Source organism: Centrocercus urophasianus, unplaced genomic scaffold, assembly GCF_019232065.1.
Source record: "Centrocercus urophasianus isolate 14NV4802_14NV808 unplaced genomic scaffold, USGS_Curo_1.0 seq_23, whole genome shotgun sequence".
In the NCBI taxonomy this organism is placed as follows: Eukaryota; Metazoa; Chordata; class Aves; order Galliformes; family Phasianidae; genus Centrocercus; species Centrocercus urophasianus.
Genome location: NW_024884789.1, coordinates 725,774 through 744,039, shown reverse-complemented (window position 1 = coordinate 744,039; position 18,266 = coordinate 725,774). Strand labels below are relative to the sequence as shown.

At 51.2% G+C, this 18,266-nt stretch overlaps 1 protein-coding gene across 1 annotated transcript in view; it reads right to left on the bottom strand.

Moving 5' to 3' along the window:
- The window catches only part of ITGA11 (integrin subunit alpha 11), a 32,041-nt gene extending 23,718 nt beyond the window's left edge, over positions 1-8,323 (bottom strand). The window contains exons 1-2 of the mRNA XM_042824360.1: positions 8,173-8,323; positions 2,183-2,294 (exon numbers count right to left, since the gene is read on the bottom strand). Of these exons, the coding sequence (XP_042680294.1) occupies positions 2,183-2,294; positions 8,173-8,224 (164 nt within the window). The 5' untranslated portion in view covers positions 8,225-8,323. The remainder of the gene's footprint in view (positions 1-2,182; positions 2,295-8,172) is intronic.
- Positions 8,324-18,266: the final 9,943 nt, after the last annotated feature.

Here is an 18,266-nt window from a genome sequence, read left to right as displayed (position 1 = left end):
CTGCAGCCATCCACGATGGCCAAAAGCAGCATTAAAACAGTTCAGACTGGAGCAGAGGTGCCAAACTCCTCAGATTCCACATTCAATATTTGGCAGCTGTATGGCTGAGCGCTGTCAGAGCTGTTGCTCCTGGAGGAGCTACATTTCAGACACAGCCATTTCACTCCTCCGAGCTCCTGGGTGCTGCTTGCCTCTACTCCTGCCTTCCACTAGCCACAGTTCTGCCATATCACTCCCATTCCTTCTGCACCTGGCTGCTTTCCAGCCTGGCTGAGACTCTGCACAATGATTATCACATGGCTCTCTGTGTCCTTGGTTCATACTACAGACATTTTGTTTGTTCAGTCATTTCTCCTTTAACCAGAGTGAGTCACGATGGCTTCATTTTTAATGACGTGCACATTTAATAGACATGTTATACTATGTAATTGCCCATTCTAATACACACTGTATTTATGTATATGCCTACGCTTACCCAGGGCAGAGAACATCCATTTCTTCATGCGGTGGAGAAAAACTTTGTCATTTGTGGAGTCAGGAGTTGGACTCAGCGATCCTTATGGGTCCCTTCCAACTTGGGATTACTCTATGATTCTATGAAAATGACAGCTAAGTGCTGGCAGATGTTGACATGGGAGATGTGGGAGAAGAACATGCGAGCTGGGCTGGCTCTCTGCTGCCACTCTCACAAAATTGGAGGAGATGGAAGGGACCCATGGAGAGCACCCAGCCCAACCCCATACTAACGCAGGGCCCCTACAATAGGTTGCAAATGGATGTGTCACTTTGTCACTGGAGGAACAGGATGGCACCTGAGTGCACACACCATCCTCAATGGTTACTGCTCCCCGCTGAGGTTTTGGCACTTGAAGGATTAAAAGAAAAACAGAAGTAGAGCAGCAGAGGTAGGAATGTGATGGCAGAGACATTTTGTTCTGCTCCTTATCTGCTTCAAAGAACTGCAGTCTCTGATCAGCTCTTTCCTAGGCTTAGCCCCAGCCTCACATTTTTGGCAAGGTTCTGCCTCCCTTCTGGCACTGCTGGTGTGGCGAGAGCTGCACCTCCATTCACCAGCACAGCTTCTGTTTGGGTTGTGGCCTGAATGCAGAAAGTCTGTGAGAATTTAGGGCAAGAAAATGGGCTAAAAGAGCAATCCCTTTGGGCTCAGAGCAGCTGTGCTGCAGGGACATGTGCCCCAGCATCACATGGAGCCAGACCATGCATGAGATCTTCCCAGCAAGGCAGCAGCACAGTGAGCTGCTCCCAGGCTGTGCATTGAGGGAATTGCTGGAACGTCCTTTATTTACAGGAGCTGCCTCGTGGCTGTGCTCACTCCCTGCTCCGGTGGCTTTGGCCACGATCAGCCCTGCTGGCAGGTTGCCCAAAATTCCTTATCCTTCCAAGAAAGCCTTGCTTTGGGTAAATAGCCATGTTCTCAAACACAGAAAGGGTGAAGGAATTCCTGGTTTAAGTTCAAGTGCAAGTTGGACAGCAGGGAAAGAGTCCTGAGGATGGAAAGGGTCCCCAGTGCCATGTGAAAACCTGCTCATGGACCACTGGGGTGTACCAATAGGGATGCTCCAGTGCTAGGCATGGCCATACTTTGGAGGGGACCCAGCCATGAACTCTCTGGGGGCTACATCACATGCTCAGAACCCAGCTCTGCCATGGGGATGGGGTGGCCTCCTGGACTGCAACAGCTTTTTACCCCATCCTCCAATACATGAGCAAAACCCCTGAGCAAAACTCATCCCAGTGTCATCCACACTCCTGGCTGCAGCAGGCAGCTCTGATAATTTCTGCAGACATCGCTTCTTCAGTGGAAACTCTATAACATTTTATAGATGGGATGGCCCTAACCCAAAGCCCAGATGGATTTCCAACAAGTGCTGGAGGCTGAGCAGCCCTGGGGAGCTGTGAACCTGCCTGGAGTGGGACGAGAGCCCCTGCAGCACCTGCAAACCCTGCTCTGTGCACATAACTTGGATCCAGCACCAAACCTTGCTTAAATCTTGCATTTTCCAGTCTCAAATCTTGCTTAAGTCTTGCATTTACCAGCACCAAACCTTGCTACCCTACAGAGCCTGAGCAATGCCTGCCCCAGATCGGCAGGTTGGGAGGAGCAGGGGATAGGCATGTTCCCATAGGGTGTTGTAGACCCCTCCTCTCAGTACTCACTCACCACTTCTTGCCCCCAATGTCGTGCTGCTGCACTGTGTAGCCAAAATACGCATCCTTAGAGCCAGTGATGATTTTGGGCCTCTTGGTGTCGATGTTGAAGGCGTCACTGAGCCCTGGGGAGAGAAGGATCCCATTAAACACAGTGCAGAGATGGAAGAAGAAAGCACTTGTTACAGCAAGGGTGGTCAGACCCTGAAGAGGTCAACCAGAGCTGTGTGGAGCCCCATCCATGGGGATATCCCACACAGCCTGCCCCAAGAAGAACACAGATGCTCTCCAGAATTGCCTCCAACCCCAACACCATTGTCCAGAATGGCACAAAACTAGTTTGATCACATCACAGCAGCTTGGTGGCACTGCATCACCTTGACAACCTGCAATCGAAGGGAGGCTGAAACCCCAGATGCACTCACCCCACCCCTCCTGCAGTCACTGAAGGATGTAGATGTGAGACTGCATTCCAGCACACAGCCATCCCCGTTGACCACCTCCTGCCTTCTCCAGGGGCTTTGCAGCACCAAAGAGTGTTAGAGTCACATCTCACATGCAACCAGAAGCTGATGTCACCAGGGGGATGCCAGGGAGAACAATTATAGAACAGCTTGAGGTGGAAAGGACATGTAAAGTCCATTTGGCCCCATTCCCCTGCAATGAACGGGACACCCACAGCTCCTCCAGCCTGACCTTGGGTGTCTGCAGGTACAGAGCATTCATCACCTCTCTGGGCAACAAATGCCAGTGCCTCACTATCCTTATTACAAAAAAAAAAAAAACAAACAAACACAAAAACACAAAACTTTTTCTTATATCCAGTCAAAATCTCCCTTTTCTACAGCTGGTGTGGCTGTACTGCAGGGAGGCACTCAGCACATCCCAGCTTGTTGGCCTCCAGGCAGCAAGTAACTGCTGGACCACTTAGCCTGCCACAAATCAAGGATCCTGGCATTGCCCATAAGGCAGCTTTAGAGGCAGCAGAAGGGTCATGTTCAGTACTCATACAGAAACAAAGGGGTTGTCAACAGGAGAGGTTGGGAAACTGCTTCCCAGGCAGGAAATTTAGGATGGAAAGTGCTTTTGTAGGTAGGAATGTTAGGATTAAACCTGTTTTTTTTTTTGTTTTTTTTTTTTGCAGTCATAGTGACAAATTGGCAATGTTGGCTTGATAAACAGAGAAACACAGCCTTGCCAACGGAGAGCTGAGGTAAGAAGCTTTATAATCCTACAAAAAGAAATTCTAGAAAGCAAGGAAAAAAAAAAAAAAGGAGACTGGGGAGAATGAGAGCCAGCACATTTTGTGGTAGTTTGACCTGATTTAACATTGCAAAACAAATCAAAACCTCCTTCGTGTTAACCATTGCCCACTGGAGACATGCAGGAGTCGAGCAGCAGGCACAGAGCGTGGCAGAGGGAGAGAAGGGCGCACAGGGGGTGAGAACATCCTCCAGCTTTGCACTGAAGGAGCATTTTCTTCTGTCAGTGCAGCTGGCACAAAAGCAGAAGGTTATGGGGAGCAGGAATGGTGGGAGAAGTTGGGGACAACCATCCTATGGCTCTTTGCTCTGATGCACTGCACAGCTTTGGGCTCCTGGAGAAATAAAGAGCAACTGAGCTGTTTGCAAGAGGCAGCCTGGAGAAGAAAAAGTACCAAGAGTGCAAGCAATTCATAGAACACAAAAGTCTCTGAATAGAGAGAAGCAGGGAGAAATGTGAGGTAGGCCAATTAATGCATGCATGCAGAGAGTGAAGGTGAAAAGCAGTTTCCTGTGGGGTTTGCTGCTCCAAATGATAGGCAATATGAAGGGGGAAGCCAGACTGGGAGCCGAGCTTGGTTAGATTGCATTTAGGGTTGGAAAAGAGGGGGAAAAAAGGAAAGGAATGGTAAAAACATTCCCTCCCATCCTTACTGATCCCCTTGAAATCCTTGGGAGGGGTGCAGCTCTGCTGCTCTCAAGCATTCACATTTTCCCAGGATGCCTCCCCAGTGATTGAGGTATTAGAACTCAGCAGTTAGGGATCTTTTTCTCTCCATATTCAAATGTCTCCACCGAGTCCCATAGCAGGGATGGAAAGAAAGAGACCACAACAGCAGAGCTGTGCTCGGACAGCAAAAACCACCACCCACCCAAGGAGCCCAAACCCCATTCTGCAGCACTGCTAGGGCTCCAATCTGCTGCTCTTGCTCTTTAAAAGCACCCTAAAGCTCTTTTTTTTTTTTTTTAACATAAATAATGTCTGTGTAGACATGAGGGACTGCAGCTAACCCTGGCCCAATCCCATAGTTTAAACCCATTGGCTCCCAAAGCTGCAGTGAGATAGATGTGGGCTCTGATGGGCAGCATGCCCCGTGCTTCCAGCAGGTACCAGGCAGAAAAACAAAGCGGTCAGGAAGAAAGCTTCCAGACAATGGATGGCAACACTGCTGGTATGTGGACACAGCAGGGAAGGAATTCAGGAAAGCAGACAGATGTGGGTGCATTCGAGGTAGGAAGAAAGAAAATAAATGTGTCAAGATTTAAGCTGGCTTAAATTAATGGAAGTTTCTCTGAAAGGTTGTCGAGGAGATTTAGCAACCCAGAGAGCTCAGCCTCATTTTCTTGTCAGAAGTGACATCACTGTCATAAATATGTGACCAAAACCCACATGTTTTGCTTGTGATCGCGCCAAGGCAGGAAGCCTCAAATACCTCCTTTCCGAACTGGAACTTCTGTTGAGTTGAAACTTTTTGATTCTTGTCAGGTCAAATAATGAAAGGGGGGGGGGAAATAAAGCACATTTGAGGAACAATGCTTGGGAAAAAAAGGCACCTTTGCTGCCAGAAAGAATTAAAATAAGTCCTCCTTGTGCAGCTTTGAGCCGCTCCTGTGCCAGGGATGCTCTCACGGTCTCTGCACCTTCCTCCTGCCCAAATCTGTGCCTGTGCCCCCAGCTGGGTCGTAGAATCATAAGCAATGGAAGAGAGCGCTAAGATCATCTAGTCCAACCATCAACCTATTGTCCAACCATCAACCTATCTACCCCTGGTCCCCATGGGGTGGGTGAAGGTTTTGCCACTGTGCCCCAAGCTAAGAAGTTGGTGGCTGCTGCTCGCTGTTTTGCTGCAAACTGTCAATCTGAGGAGATCAGAGTCGAGCAGAGGAGCTGCTGGAATAAATTCATTCTTACTTTGAGGGCACCCCCAAAGCTAGTGCTGTCACAGCTTAGGACAAGGTGGAAGCGCAGGGTGAAGACCAACCTCTGGGCTCCTTAGCCCAAGAGCTGTCCTTGCACCAATCCCTTTCCCTATTGCCCAAATCCAAGCAGGAAAGACAACCTCCATAGTGTGGGACTGCACACACAAGACACTGCCACTGAACCACTGTGACCCACACCACCCCAGCATGTCCAGGGCAGCCAGCCAGGCTCCCATGACGAGATCCCCATTGCTGCATGGGCTTTGGTGGCATCAGACACTGCTCTGCAATCCATCTGTCACACATACTGTTTACTCTTACGTTCTGGATCGGCTTAGAGAAGACTTTGAGGTTGATATGGAGTATTTGGGCAAAAGCTAGCAGGCTCCAAGGAGGAACAGGGTGGACCACACGTTCCTATGCCTCCCTCCAGCCTCAGCCTCTATCAAACTCCGCAGAATGAAACACTGAAAGCACCAAATTCCTATTCAGGTCTCTATCTCAAAGCCAGCATTTGTCATCAGTTATTAGGAAACAAACGGAGCTCGGTGGCTGCCACAGCTGCAGATAGAGAGCCAGGGAATACTGGGGATGAACAGAAGATCAGTCATCACAGATGCATGTGTTGTAACATTCCTGGTTACCCACAAAACATCTCACAAACAGCCCTGGGGCACTAGCTACAGCAGTACCTTGTGCTTCCACAGTTCAGCTTTCTGGCCCCCCAAAAGCAGGGGAGGAGCTGTGTGGCTGCATTAATTGCAGCAGACCATGTTTAACAGCATCGAGGAACACACTGATTATTCATTTGCAATGTGTTCAACAGGAATAACACAACTAGCCATGGGGGATGAATATCAGCTGCTCTCCAAATGCTCCTTTCCCAGGGGAACTGCCTAGGGAGCAATGGGAGGCTCATCATAAGGCTCTGGGATGGAGATTGACTTCCCACATTCAAGTTGCCACTGACTTCCAGTGGCCAAACCTTGGCTGTTGGATGGAGGACTCAAGGTGTGGGACATTCTAGCCCTGATCTTTGGGTTCTGCAGCCACACAGCGTTTAGTTCCCATCAGCAAAGCCTTAGGCACAACTGCTGGAGGTCCCCTGTGACCCCACCCGGACCATCCCAAATATATCCCATAAGGCAAACACAAGAGTTTTACCATTTGGTGACCCTTTGGTGAAGGGATGAGCTGACTTGCCTTCTCTGAACAAGAAAACTAATGCAGGAAAACAAATGCATGCTGTGAAATGACAGAAATTATTGCATCTAAGGATGACTTCCTGAAGAAATCTATCTTCATATCTGCTCAGAAACCAAGTCCCCATGGTGTAAGTATCACCTCTCTTGCAACACAGCCTATGCCTGGAGGATTTATTGCAGCAAGCCCTCAGCCTGGATTTTAGCTATTTGTCCACAGGGTGTATGGCACTGGTGGCCCCTGGGCACCATGATGCCCCCAGTACTGAGTAACCCCTGAAGGATGCCCCATGCCCACCAGCACCAGGGAATGGTGGTGTCTCAGGACCTCCCAGCCCAGGTGAGTGCCTTGCAGACCAACAGAACACTCAGTGGCTGCCTGCACAGCAAAGGGACAGTTCCCAACAGCGCACATCCCAGCTCAGTGCCCTCGCACGGCACAGACTTGCTTTGAGTTAGTCCTCAGCAAAATACACTGAAATACAGCCACGAAGCATTGGGTCTGGCTGGGCTCAGAGACCACCACATCGTGATGGAAGCAGCGTTAACCCTTCCTGCATCTCTGTCACCCCCAGCAGCAGCACCGTCCCCCTCAGTCACCATACAGACAACGATACCCACGGGCAGAAACCTCAACCCGAGGGCTGATTTTTATTCAGCCCAAAGCAGAAACACAGATTTACCACAGCCCTGAGCTCGCTCTATAATAGCTCTACGAGCAGCAGCTCTTTAAGAGGAGTTCACTGAGGGACTCTGTTGCCCACGTAAGCACGGCCGGCCGCAGCGCTCTGCCCCGCAGCTCCACGCAGGCAGCCCCGCGCCCTCCGCCATGCGAGCCATGCACACATGGTCCCCATTAGGCACAGAAAAGCAGCCCCGCCGCGGCTGGCTTGAAATCATCCAGCACCAGCGCTATTAGCAAGGAGAAAAACAAAAGGAAAACAAAAAAGAAAGTGTTGGCTTGCTTTCCATTGGGATGTTTAGAAATGTTTACAGTGGCATTAGCTCTCGGTGCTGCCGGGGATGCGCGGCCGCCAGCGGTGCTCCTGGTAGTGGGAGCGAGCTCTGTTCTTCACTTTGAAGCTGAGCAGCCCCAGCCTGGGCTGTGTGCAGGAAGCTGCCAGCTGCAACCACAGCAGGACGGAGCCTCCTGCAAGCGGGCAGCAATGGGCTGAGCTCTGCCCCATCCCAGCCAAGCAGAGCTGCAGGAGCACATCCATAAGCAAGACACAGACCTAAAGACCTTCTTCACTTCTTTAATCCCAGGCACTTCTCTTCTGCATAGCAACTTCGCACACAACAGGGTAAGTTACATTACAAGCTAGATGAAGGATGCAAAAATTAACCCAAGGTAAAAAGGTCCTGTTGTCTAGGGGACTTATTTCTCCTCTGTTCTGTACTCCAGAAAGCTGCTTGACTAATCCCACTCGTGCCCACAGCCCAGATGGGGAAGCACTCCAATCCTTTTAACTAACTCTCTGCTTGCCTCCTAGGCACCCGGCTCCCTCCCTCCTGCTCCAACAGCCCCATCAAAGCTGGGCTTTCCCAAACACCTTCTTTCCCTCTGCTTAAGCCAGCAGGAGTTCTTTTCCCAGACACAGAGGGGAGCGGGCTCTTACCGGGCAGGAGGCAGAGGGAGCAGGCGAGGAGCATCCTGCTGGGAAGGTCCATGGGAGCACCAGGGGCTCCCCGGCCCCACGCATCTGCCGGAGACACCCAGCCAGAGTGGTAGCCCTGCTCAGAAAGCCCTTTCCTTATCCCCAGCCTTCCCCTGCTCCCTGACAGCAGACGAGCATTGGGAGGGAGTGGGAGGGACGAGTGAGGCTTGGAGGAGGTACAGCAGGAGAGGGGACAGCCTGCACGCGGCCACGGCACCCTTTAGGGATCGGGTCAGGGTTGGGGCTGTGTTGGATAGGATCTGTGTTTCCATGGCATGCTTCTAGGATCCCCGTGCCTCAATGGGACTGATGGCAAAAAGTCTGCGTGGGGCCACTGTTGATGGTGGTGTCAGCACTGTTGTGCTGTCACCCCATTTCAGGCACTACATCCACTGGGGGATGGGAGCAAAGCAGCAGTGCACCAAGGAGCACCTCCTGGGCTGTTCCCAGGCACTATGGAATGCTTTGACTCTGCATGTCCCTTGGATTGGCTTCCCTGAGAATTGTCATCAACAGCCCTGACACCTCCAGGTGGACTCGACAGCCCAAAACATACTACACAACATCTTCTGGGCGATATTTCCTCCCTCCCCAGATCTGGGAGTGACCTGTGGAGGATGCACTCAGCGCTGCAGGTTTAATTTCAGACCCCAAAGTCCCCTCCAAACCTTTCTTCCAATCCCAATCAAAGGGAGTTGCTACCTGCACAGACCATGCTCCACCAGACCAAGGTGTGCCCAACACTTCTCTTACCACCCAGCTGATAGGGAAGATCTGAAACAGCTCCAAACAGCAGCAACTCTGCCTGCCAACTCTCTGGCAGACAGCCTGGGGGCTGCAGAAGTAGTTCCTCAAGATACTCCTCTAGAAGCAAGGGAGTGCCTAGGAGAAGCAGTTCCTTTTCCTACTCCCCCTTCCATCCCACATATATACACATTCTGGGGCACCAGGGGGAGAGGACACGTCTGGAACAGAGATCAAAGCAGTAGTGGGATCCAAACTGTCTCAGAAATGCAAATGCTCTGAGCTTGTTTGCACTGCACCCCTTCCCACAGCAAAATGCTGTTGGACAAAATCAAATGTTTTCAGCTCTTCACCATGCCTGCCAGCTGTCCCTCCCATACCTTAATCTGAAAGGAAAAAAAAAAACAGAACTTCAGGGGGCAGCAAGAAATGAAGGGAGCAGAGTGCAGGGTTGGCCTGGTGAAAGTTAAGGGTTTTTAGGGAGCAGAGCGTAACTCTAAAAATCTCCATCAATAAGCAGAGATCTACAACACGGGCACAGAGCGATCCCTGCTTCTCCCAGGCACAAATGCCATTCTCCAGGACGTCAGAAACAGCACAGGACATTTCCCTGCTCACGAGCCTCATGTTTCACACAGCACCAGGGAAGCCCCAGGACGTGCAGCCCAGCAGAGGTGCTGCAGCATCTCCTGACCCAGCAGCACTGCTGCTCATCCCCAAAGCATGGTTACAGAGCTGAACCTGGGATTTTCCCCTCCAACCTGCACTGAGCTGGGGAAGCTTTCTCCTTCAGCCCTGCTCTGTTCCATCAGCTGTCCACCAGCAGCTTGCACATCTCCTGGGGTCTCTCATTAGCTTGAGTTGGAGCCATTTGCGGCACATCACTGCGTCTCAGTGCTGCTTCCCCAGCACAAGTGCCGAGGGTTCAAGGAGAGGAGCTGTACTAACACTGATGTCATGCTCCCAAAATGTAAACAGCTGTCTGTGGAAGGGCTAGATGGGAAAACACAAACAAGGAAATAGGGAAATAATGGCATTTCACCCCCATGCAAAAATGTTATTTGAGGAAAGCAAAGTTATTATGGGACATCCCGTGATATTCCAGCTGCAAGCTCAGCAGCAGGACTCTAACATCCAAAAAGCCTACAGCAGATAAATCTCATCTATTCATCATATGATATTAATCCTGTAAAAAGCCAAAAACTGGGCTTACGTTAAGTGCTATTCTCCTTTTCTTTTTCTTGGATCCCAGTGCAATTTGAGCTCTGGTCTATCCAACTCAGTGCCTTCCAAAAACTCAGCCTGCAGAGAAAGGGTGAAGGTGGGGGGACACCAATGCAGTGCCCAGGGGCAGAACACAGCCCCAGGCAGCTGATGGAAGTTATTTTTCATTGCCATCACTTTATTTCTGACATCTTTCCTACCCCAGCTGCAATGGGAGCATTTTGGGGAGGGCAAAACAGCCATCTCCAATAGAGACCAGTGGGGCTGGAAACAAACATCCCTCCCCAGCCCCGCACAGCCACTTGGCAGAGCACTAGGAAAAGATGTGCTGCAATCTGTGCCTGGCTCTCAGCGAGTCCCAATGATGGGGTTCTTCACTTTGGGTTCTGCTGGAGGCAGGGGGTGTTCAGAGCAGGGATGCTGCACCTGCAGGTGCACACAGCATCGCTCCTGCTGGTTGCTCAGGCACTGCACTGTGCTGCAAAACCAAACCCAACCCCACGTGAGTGGCACGGAGTCCTCAGGGCCCTCCAGCAGCCAGGAACAAATGGAGAAAGTGAGAGGGGAAATTTTTGCCTTGAAATCAGAGCAAAGCAACAGCTTTTGGTGGGGGAGGGCAGCTGCAGCCCCATGAAGACATATGGCTCAGGTGCCACAGGTTTGCAGCCCAAACCTCATGCTGCCCCTGCAAGGCCAACAGGTGACAAAGTGCAAACCAAGATCCACACATGCTGTAATCAGTGCCCTGCATCCAGATGTTCCTGATCCCATCCCTCTAGCAGGGGAAGCAAATCCCAGCACTGAACCTGCACCTGAGCAGCGTTCTGCTTCCTTCAGCCCTTCCTGCAGAGAGCAGGACCTCACCCAGTACTGCTGCAGGTTGGTAGGAAGCAAGGAGAGAGCAAGCAGGGCAGCCTCTATCCCGGCAGCAAGCTCACTTGGCTGCAGAGCTGCACAGGGAGTGACACAAGCTGTTTCTCAGCCATTCCCAAAGGGAAGATCTCATGTCTTCCCCACATTAACAAGCCTGGATGGGCTTCTTAAGAAATCTGGATAGGAGAAAGCTGTGCTGACTGTGCGCTCACTCAGAGCCAGGAGGCAGTGCTGGATGACCCCAGGTCCCATCCTGAATTGAGCAAGGCTTTGTGCACCTCTCACAAGGAAAATCTTGCAAATAAACTTCAGCAGCCACCCCTGAATCCTAGCTGGGTCACTGCTGAAGCTCCCACCCCACAATTCTTCCAGAGCTAAAAGCACAGCCCGGTGTGGTGACAACTTGAACTTACTTCCCCTCGTGTTTACAACTCATCCCACACATTCCCAATATGTTTTCCCACACGTGCTCAGTTTTTCCCAAATTCAGCCTTCCCACCTCCTCTCTCCTGACCTTCGGGAGGGTGTCATTCACTGGACACAGCCACTCTGTGAGCTACAGAAGGACTAAGCCAGGATACAAAGAATGTAAACAGAGGCCAGGAATGAAAACAAAACCCCCAGTTCCCAAATCCAAACAGAGGAAGGGCTGATAGGGTCACACGGTGTGTGAACTGCCTGGGATGAGAGCAATGTGGTACCCAAGGCTGCTCCTCCCCTATGTTTTGGGGAGGGATGGGGCAGGGGGTGCTCAGCACAAAGCCCAACCCCCCTTTAGGGGGTCTCAGAGGTGGGCAGGGGGTGATCACCTAGGGATGGGGAGGATGAGGTGCACGTGGTGCTGCCACGCCTGGCTGTCATGTGGCAGGCTGAGCTCAGAGCCCTGGAGAGTCGGTTGTCCAAAACAAAGGCTGATGTAAACACAAAGCCATGCTCTTCCAGGGATTAGCAGCTCTGCACGAGGCCAGGAAACCTTAAGTCGTCTGAGAGCACGAGGCTGGAAATGAAAGCAGGCAGCAAGAAGGAAGATCTCAGACAGACAGGCTAAAAGCCCCAGGGAACCATCCGGAGGGCTCCAAGCACTCAGCTCCTCACCCATTGCCTTTCTAACCAAAGCATTCCCTGCAGCACAGTGTGGGGAGCGATGTTGGGGTCCCAACACAGGGACCCAATAGTCTGTGGTACCCAGCACAGCAGCTGTGAGCACCCTGGGCACAGCTGGGGAGGGTGGATGGGGAGAAGACCCTCCTGGTTCTCCAGGCTCAAAGCAATGCAGGGCAATAACTTCACCTCTGGAAAGCAGCTTGGAAGCAGTGCAGTGTTTGAAAGAACTCTGCCCTCAGCGCTCCATCAGCATTGCTGTATTTATCAGCCCTGGCCAGAAGGCTCCTCTCTGTGCCACCAGGCTCACACTCCAGCCAAGCACTCCCACAACAAGCAGCAAGGCTCTCCCAGCTCAGATACACTTCCACACCTGGGCTTGGGACTGTGCCAGGTTGATTTTTTTTTTTTTTTTTTTTTTTTTTTTTACAAAAACCCTCCTAATCAATGTGATTACAATCTATCTTGCAGCCAGCAACTAGGGTGCTCACTGCTGGGCGTTTCAGAGCTCTCTTGGCCCCCTGCTGTAAACATCCACCTCCCAGCAGACTGCTCCACAGCTTCCTGACGTGGATTAAGCCCACTCACCCCAGCCAGAGCCCAGGCTGACCCTCCCCAGGTGCTGTCCCAGTGACTTCACAGCTCAGGCAGCTCCAACACAGCATTTGCAGAGCATTAGCCTCAAAAAAAAAAAAAAGTACTGTTTGCTACTGAGGAATTTCTTTGTTTGCTTACCTAGCATTATTTTCTCCATTTATTTAGTCTCTCCTTCTCTATTTCTCACTCCAGATGAACAAACCCCAAGAATCCCAAGCAATCCATCTGCCACAAACCCGCTGAACACCAAGCACTGCACTTTTGCACTGACCTACATGGAGTCCATGCAAACCCCATCACCAGGACCACAGAGCTGGGTGCTCAGCCATGGGGCCAGCATACAGCACTGCATCCCACGGCCTTCCACAGAGGACGATGCTCCATCAGACCTTCATCCACTTAGTTGAAAGTATGCAAACATCTCTCCAATAAACCCAGAATATTTCCCCTGGGAAGTTTTCCACAGCAGGAAAAAAACCCTCTTGCATAAAGCTCAGCTATTTATTATTAATATTATCTCCCACTCCACGGAAGTTCTATTTACAGCTGCACACTTCTGCTGCCTCCATTTGCCCACAGTACAGAGATTCCTCTCAGTCTGGAAAGAGCTGCTGTGCAATATGAGTTCTGGCGCTCATCCCCCTTCCCCCCCCACTTTAATTCTACTGAAGTGACACACAGCTCAGCCTGAAATACAAACGGTAAAGCCATTCAAACTCATTCTTTGGAGAGGATGCCAAACTGGCTTTGTGCAGTTGGCAGCCCATAAAAATCACAACATCAGAGGAGCACTTGATTAATACGCTGCTGAACATATTGGAGGGGAAAATATGCAACAGGAAAGCGACTCTGGGCACGGAATCGCTTGCAAAGGAGGAACTAAAAAATAGACTCCCAAATTTTTCCTTTTTGCTGCTGCAAAATGAGGAGGCAGAAGGGTGCTGTGCACGTCCCCTAAGCACCCAAGGGATGGAACAAGGGGCACCAACCACTGGCAAAGCACAAAGCAGAGCAGATTTTTGGGAGTGATGCTCCAGGTCCTCCCAGGCCCAGGCCACAAGGAAGAGCAAAAGAGATGTAAGTTTTTTCCACTTTGAAACCAGAAATATGCTTTTTCCCCCCTCTTAAAGGAAAACCACACAACAGTTTTCTATAAAGTGAGTTCTAAGGGGATTCAGAAGCTTCAGCAAAGGGAAACAGCACAAATCTGAGACTCACTGGGAGCCAGGAGCAGTGCTGGGGTGCAAGTCACTATGGGTGAGATGGGGACTGCATCCTCACTCTGCTCCAGGGCAACTGGAAAGATGGATTGGGATTGGAGAGAATGAGTCAATTCAACATAGCAATAAGTGCATTGCCCACCCCGAGAGGCAGGCAGATCAGCACAACCAGCCCTCATGCTTTCACAGAGTGTCTCATCCAAGTGTCTTGAATGCTTTTCCAAACCAGACAGGCCAACAAATTGGACCTGCTGTTGCCCATTCACCCGAGTCCAAGAGCAGAGCTGGCGCCCTGCAGACAGCCCTCTGTGAAGAACCAGGAGATGAGCCATTTTTAGGCACTGGAGAAAGATGTGACACATTCCAGGTGTCTGGAGAGCGCTGGGCTCTGCCAGCTGTGCTCTGCTAAGGCCATTACTGGCCCAGTGCTGAGGGAGTGCAAACATCTCAATCCCTGCCCGGCAGGCAGCAACAGCCAGGACCTCACATCCCTGTGCTGGGGGCATCAGCTGCTGGTTACCCCATGGACCAGCATTAACATGAACACAGAGGGGGGAGGTCAGCAACATGCAAACCACAAGCAGCCAGCCCTTTGGGAGAGCATCCAGTGTCCTTCATGCCTATTTGGAGAGCACAAGTTGGGGGCAAGGTGCTCAACTCTCCCCCTCCATGGCTGATAATAAATACAGGGCAAGTACCACGGTGCACACACTGCTACAGGCTTTTAAAGTTTCCTCTCTCCCATCCACCTTGGGCCACCCCAACAGCCCCATCTTTTCTGATGTAGGAAGCCTGAAGCACAGACAAGCCACGTAAGTGGCATTTGCTGACACCATGGCCATTGCTTTGAAAACAAATGGGCTCTGCTGGGAATAGCATGGATTAGAAATTAGAGAAATCAACAAAACCTACATGCCCTGGTATTGCAAATGCAGGCTTTCAACAGTGGTGCTGGAGATGTGGCACGCGAGCACAGCAGGGAAAGGCACAGACATCCAAGGCAGCCTCTGGTGTCACACCTATAACCAGCACAGATTGTATTAGTGCAAAGTTCCCTGCTTCTGCCAAGGAATTCACAAGTCTGATTTTTAAGAAAGAAACAGCCCATATAAGGTGCTTCTTTGCTAATGAAATCTATGCTTTATTACAGAGCTGAATGCTACCGCATTCCCAGATTTTATTTTTTTTTGGGAAGGAAGGCTGAATGCATCCAGCAGGAAGGCAGCTCTCGCAGGGGACGCAGACCCACTGCTCACTGCAGTGCTGAGCCATCTCCTGGCCGCCTGTCTGGCAGAGCTGTGCCATGCAGCATGGTATGCAGGGCAGGAAATGCCAGCCCAAGGCTTCCAATTAGAGGAACAGAGAAAGATCGGAAAAAGGAAAATGCGAAGGCGTTGAGCACAGCCCCCGTCCTCCTGGCTCATGTTGAAGCACTGTCTCAACATCTGCACACATGCACTGTGGATCGTGTGGGTAGACAAGGAGTATTTCATGCTGAGGTGCTCACTGTCTGGCTGAACCAGCTGCTTCCCTTCTCCTTGCCCAGCATACAAACTCCAACGTCCCAGCACAGGGCTGCTGTGAAGCCACTCAGCACCACTCCGATCTGGAGCTGCTCGCTCCTGTTCAGGAATTCAATTCAATCCCATGGCATGCTTAAAGCCAAGGGAGAACCAAGTCTTCACCTTTACTTTGGTTTCAGCTTTTCCCATGGCAATCAGTGCAAAACAAGATGGGAAAGAGGCAGCCCTTTGCTACGATGCCTGCAGCCACATGGTCTGTGCTCACACCCCCTTCCACCTGCTAACAGAAGCTCCTGAGCAGCTTTCTCCTCCAGCTCCCCACACATTATTACAGCCACCACCTTCACAATCGCCATATTAACATTTCTTATTTCCTACCCTCCTCACAGGGCACAGCCAGGACAGCATGGCTGTGCAGGGCGGTGCACACATGGCCACATTCCAGCATCGGGGATGACTCAGTGGCACGGAAATGCCGGCTCACGGGGAGGATGCAGCATCAGCAAGAAACCTGCCCTGGTGTAATGAGAACAAGATGTTGTGCTGCCCGAGCTGCCCGCAGCCAGCATGCTGCAGGGCTGTGCCAGCATGGGCTGGCTCTCATCCTTGCTGCCTGGGGAGGGCAGAGCAGGGATGGGTTCATTTTTCTATCTCTCCTCCAGCAGACGGTGCTGCACATCACCCACTGCATCTGTTCATGTCACAGCTTGGAATGTACAGACTTCTGTTCCCTGTTCATAGGAGGTATTTACACCAAGTGCAGCACCGCTATAATAAAAGCACCAAGGTGAGCAGATCTGCCTCGAAGCAGGTTTAAAGGGCTTCCAAGAGGGAGGTGGAGAAGCACATTGTTATGTGCCATCTGTGGGCCACATTTGTAGCAGCCATACATGGAGCACTTAAAAAACCATGCTGGGAGCCTTAGGAGCACATGGGCCACAGATGGATGCACAGAGGCATCACCCTGCAATAGAGAAACTGCCCTGGCTTGCAGAACTGCAAAGGGCACTTCCACCTCCTGCAAGCACTTCCCATGTTACAGCAGATTTCCTCCTTTCTCTGCCCTATGAGCAGCACAGCCACCTGCTGAACCCATTGCTTTTCCCCATGCCTGAGCAGAACCCATCCCGCTCTTGGCTCCAGTTAACTGTACTTAGCTCTTGGGAGAGGGGGATGCAAGTACAGCTTTGCAGACTGCAGAGAGAAGAGCATAACAGTTTGCAGCTTTTCTTTGCCACTGGGAAAACAGGTGCCACAGGTGCTGCAGCATGTGGGCAGCTCAGGGCACACAGCCCTGCTTGGTTTTTTGGGGAGGGGAAAAGCACCAGATTGATGTCATGATATCCCTGGATGTTGCACTCATGCTTGAGAAGAGCAAAGGACTCAGCCAACACTTTAAAGTCATCCTCCCCCAACACCAGAGGTCCATAGGACTCCAGGATGGAGATATGGGAAGTTGGTGCACTCAGGTGCCAATAAATTCCTGCTTGTAACCAAACAAATCACTGCCCATGTGTGCCACAGCCCACCTACACCCATCAGACACTGTTGATGCTGGAGCACCCCAGCTCCACTCCATCCCTGGGCTCTCCATGCTGAACCCCTGCTATATCCATCACCACAGGACCTCTCAGGTGTAAGATTACTCCATCAGCTACTTTTTCCACAGTCCTATCATATAGGAATCTCATTTTATGTGTCCAAGTCTTTATTTCCCTTAAGCACGATGTATAGGTTATCCATTTACAGAAGCAAAGCCATTCCTTTCATCTCGTGTTATAGCCCCTGTTGTGCTGCCTACCCACACCTGAAAGCTATTTGGGGTGCTCTCAATTACCCTGCTGCTGCCATACCAGCCAAGGCCTGCTAGAAGCATCAAACCAGAGTGAGGATTGTGGTTTCTCCTCTGCAGTACTTGGCAGTCCATCCCAGGCCCCATCTCATCAGGGTGCAGTCAGGGAGGAATCTCACAGCGTTTTTCCCTTTACAGTTCCCCCCCCCTCCAATTACTCTTCTGAGCAGTAAGTGGATCTGCCCCAAATATGAATACCTTTGATCCAAGGGTGAGAGGAGCCTCCAAAGTCCCCTAAAGGGAAAATTCAGAGCAAAGCTGGAAGCACCCCAAAAAGAAGCTCTTCCACAGCAGTTTCAAACATTCGGGAGGCTGCTCCTGACTCTACCATTTCAGCTGCACTCTTTATGCATGCAACACACATCCACAGGTTCACAATAAAACAACTTCATTATTAAGCCTCCCAAGTTTATTCACAGGAAAGTGAATAAGACTTAAAAAATGAGGATGCCAGCGCCCCTGCTGCCTGCAGGCAGCTCTCCCCTGCACACAGGGGGGGGAGCAGCATAGAGCCATCCTCCAAGCAGCTGCAGGGCTATAGCAGTGCTGCACCTCTTCCCACCCCAAAGCCCTTTGGAGCAGAACCCAGCTGAGAGGAGGAGTGCCAACCCTGAGGCCACTCAGTGCCTCCAGCTGCAGAACAGATGCACGGGCACAGCACAGTTGGTACACAGCCCCTGCTCGGGTGTCCCAACCCCACTCACCCCCATGGCTGTGGGGACACAGCACAACAAGCATCAGGCTGAGGTTGCTTCACAAGCAGCACCTGAGGGAGGAAAGCAGAGATTTATGCCAATTCAGAGCCAGTCAAGATAAGGGATAGAGGTCCCATGTGGGGATATGAAAAAGGTATTCCCTGCAGGGAGCACAGTTGCAGTGGCCTGACATCATCATCATCGAGGCCAGCAGCACCTTCTCACC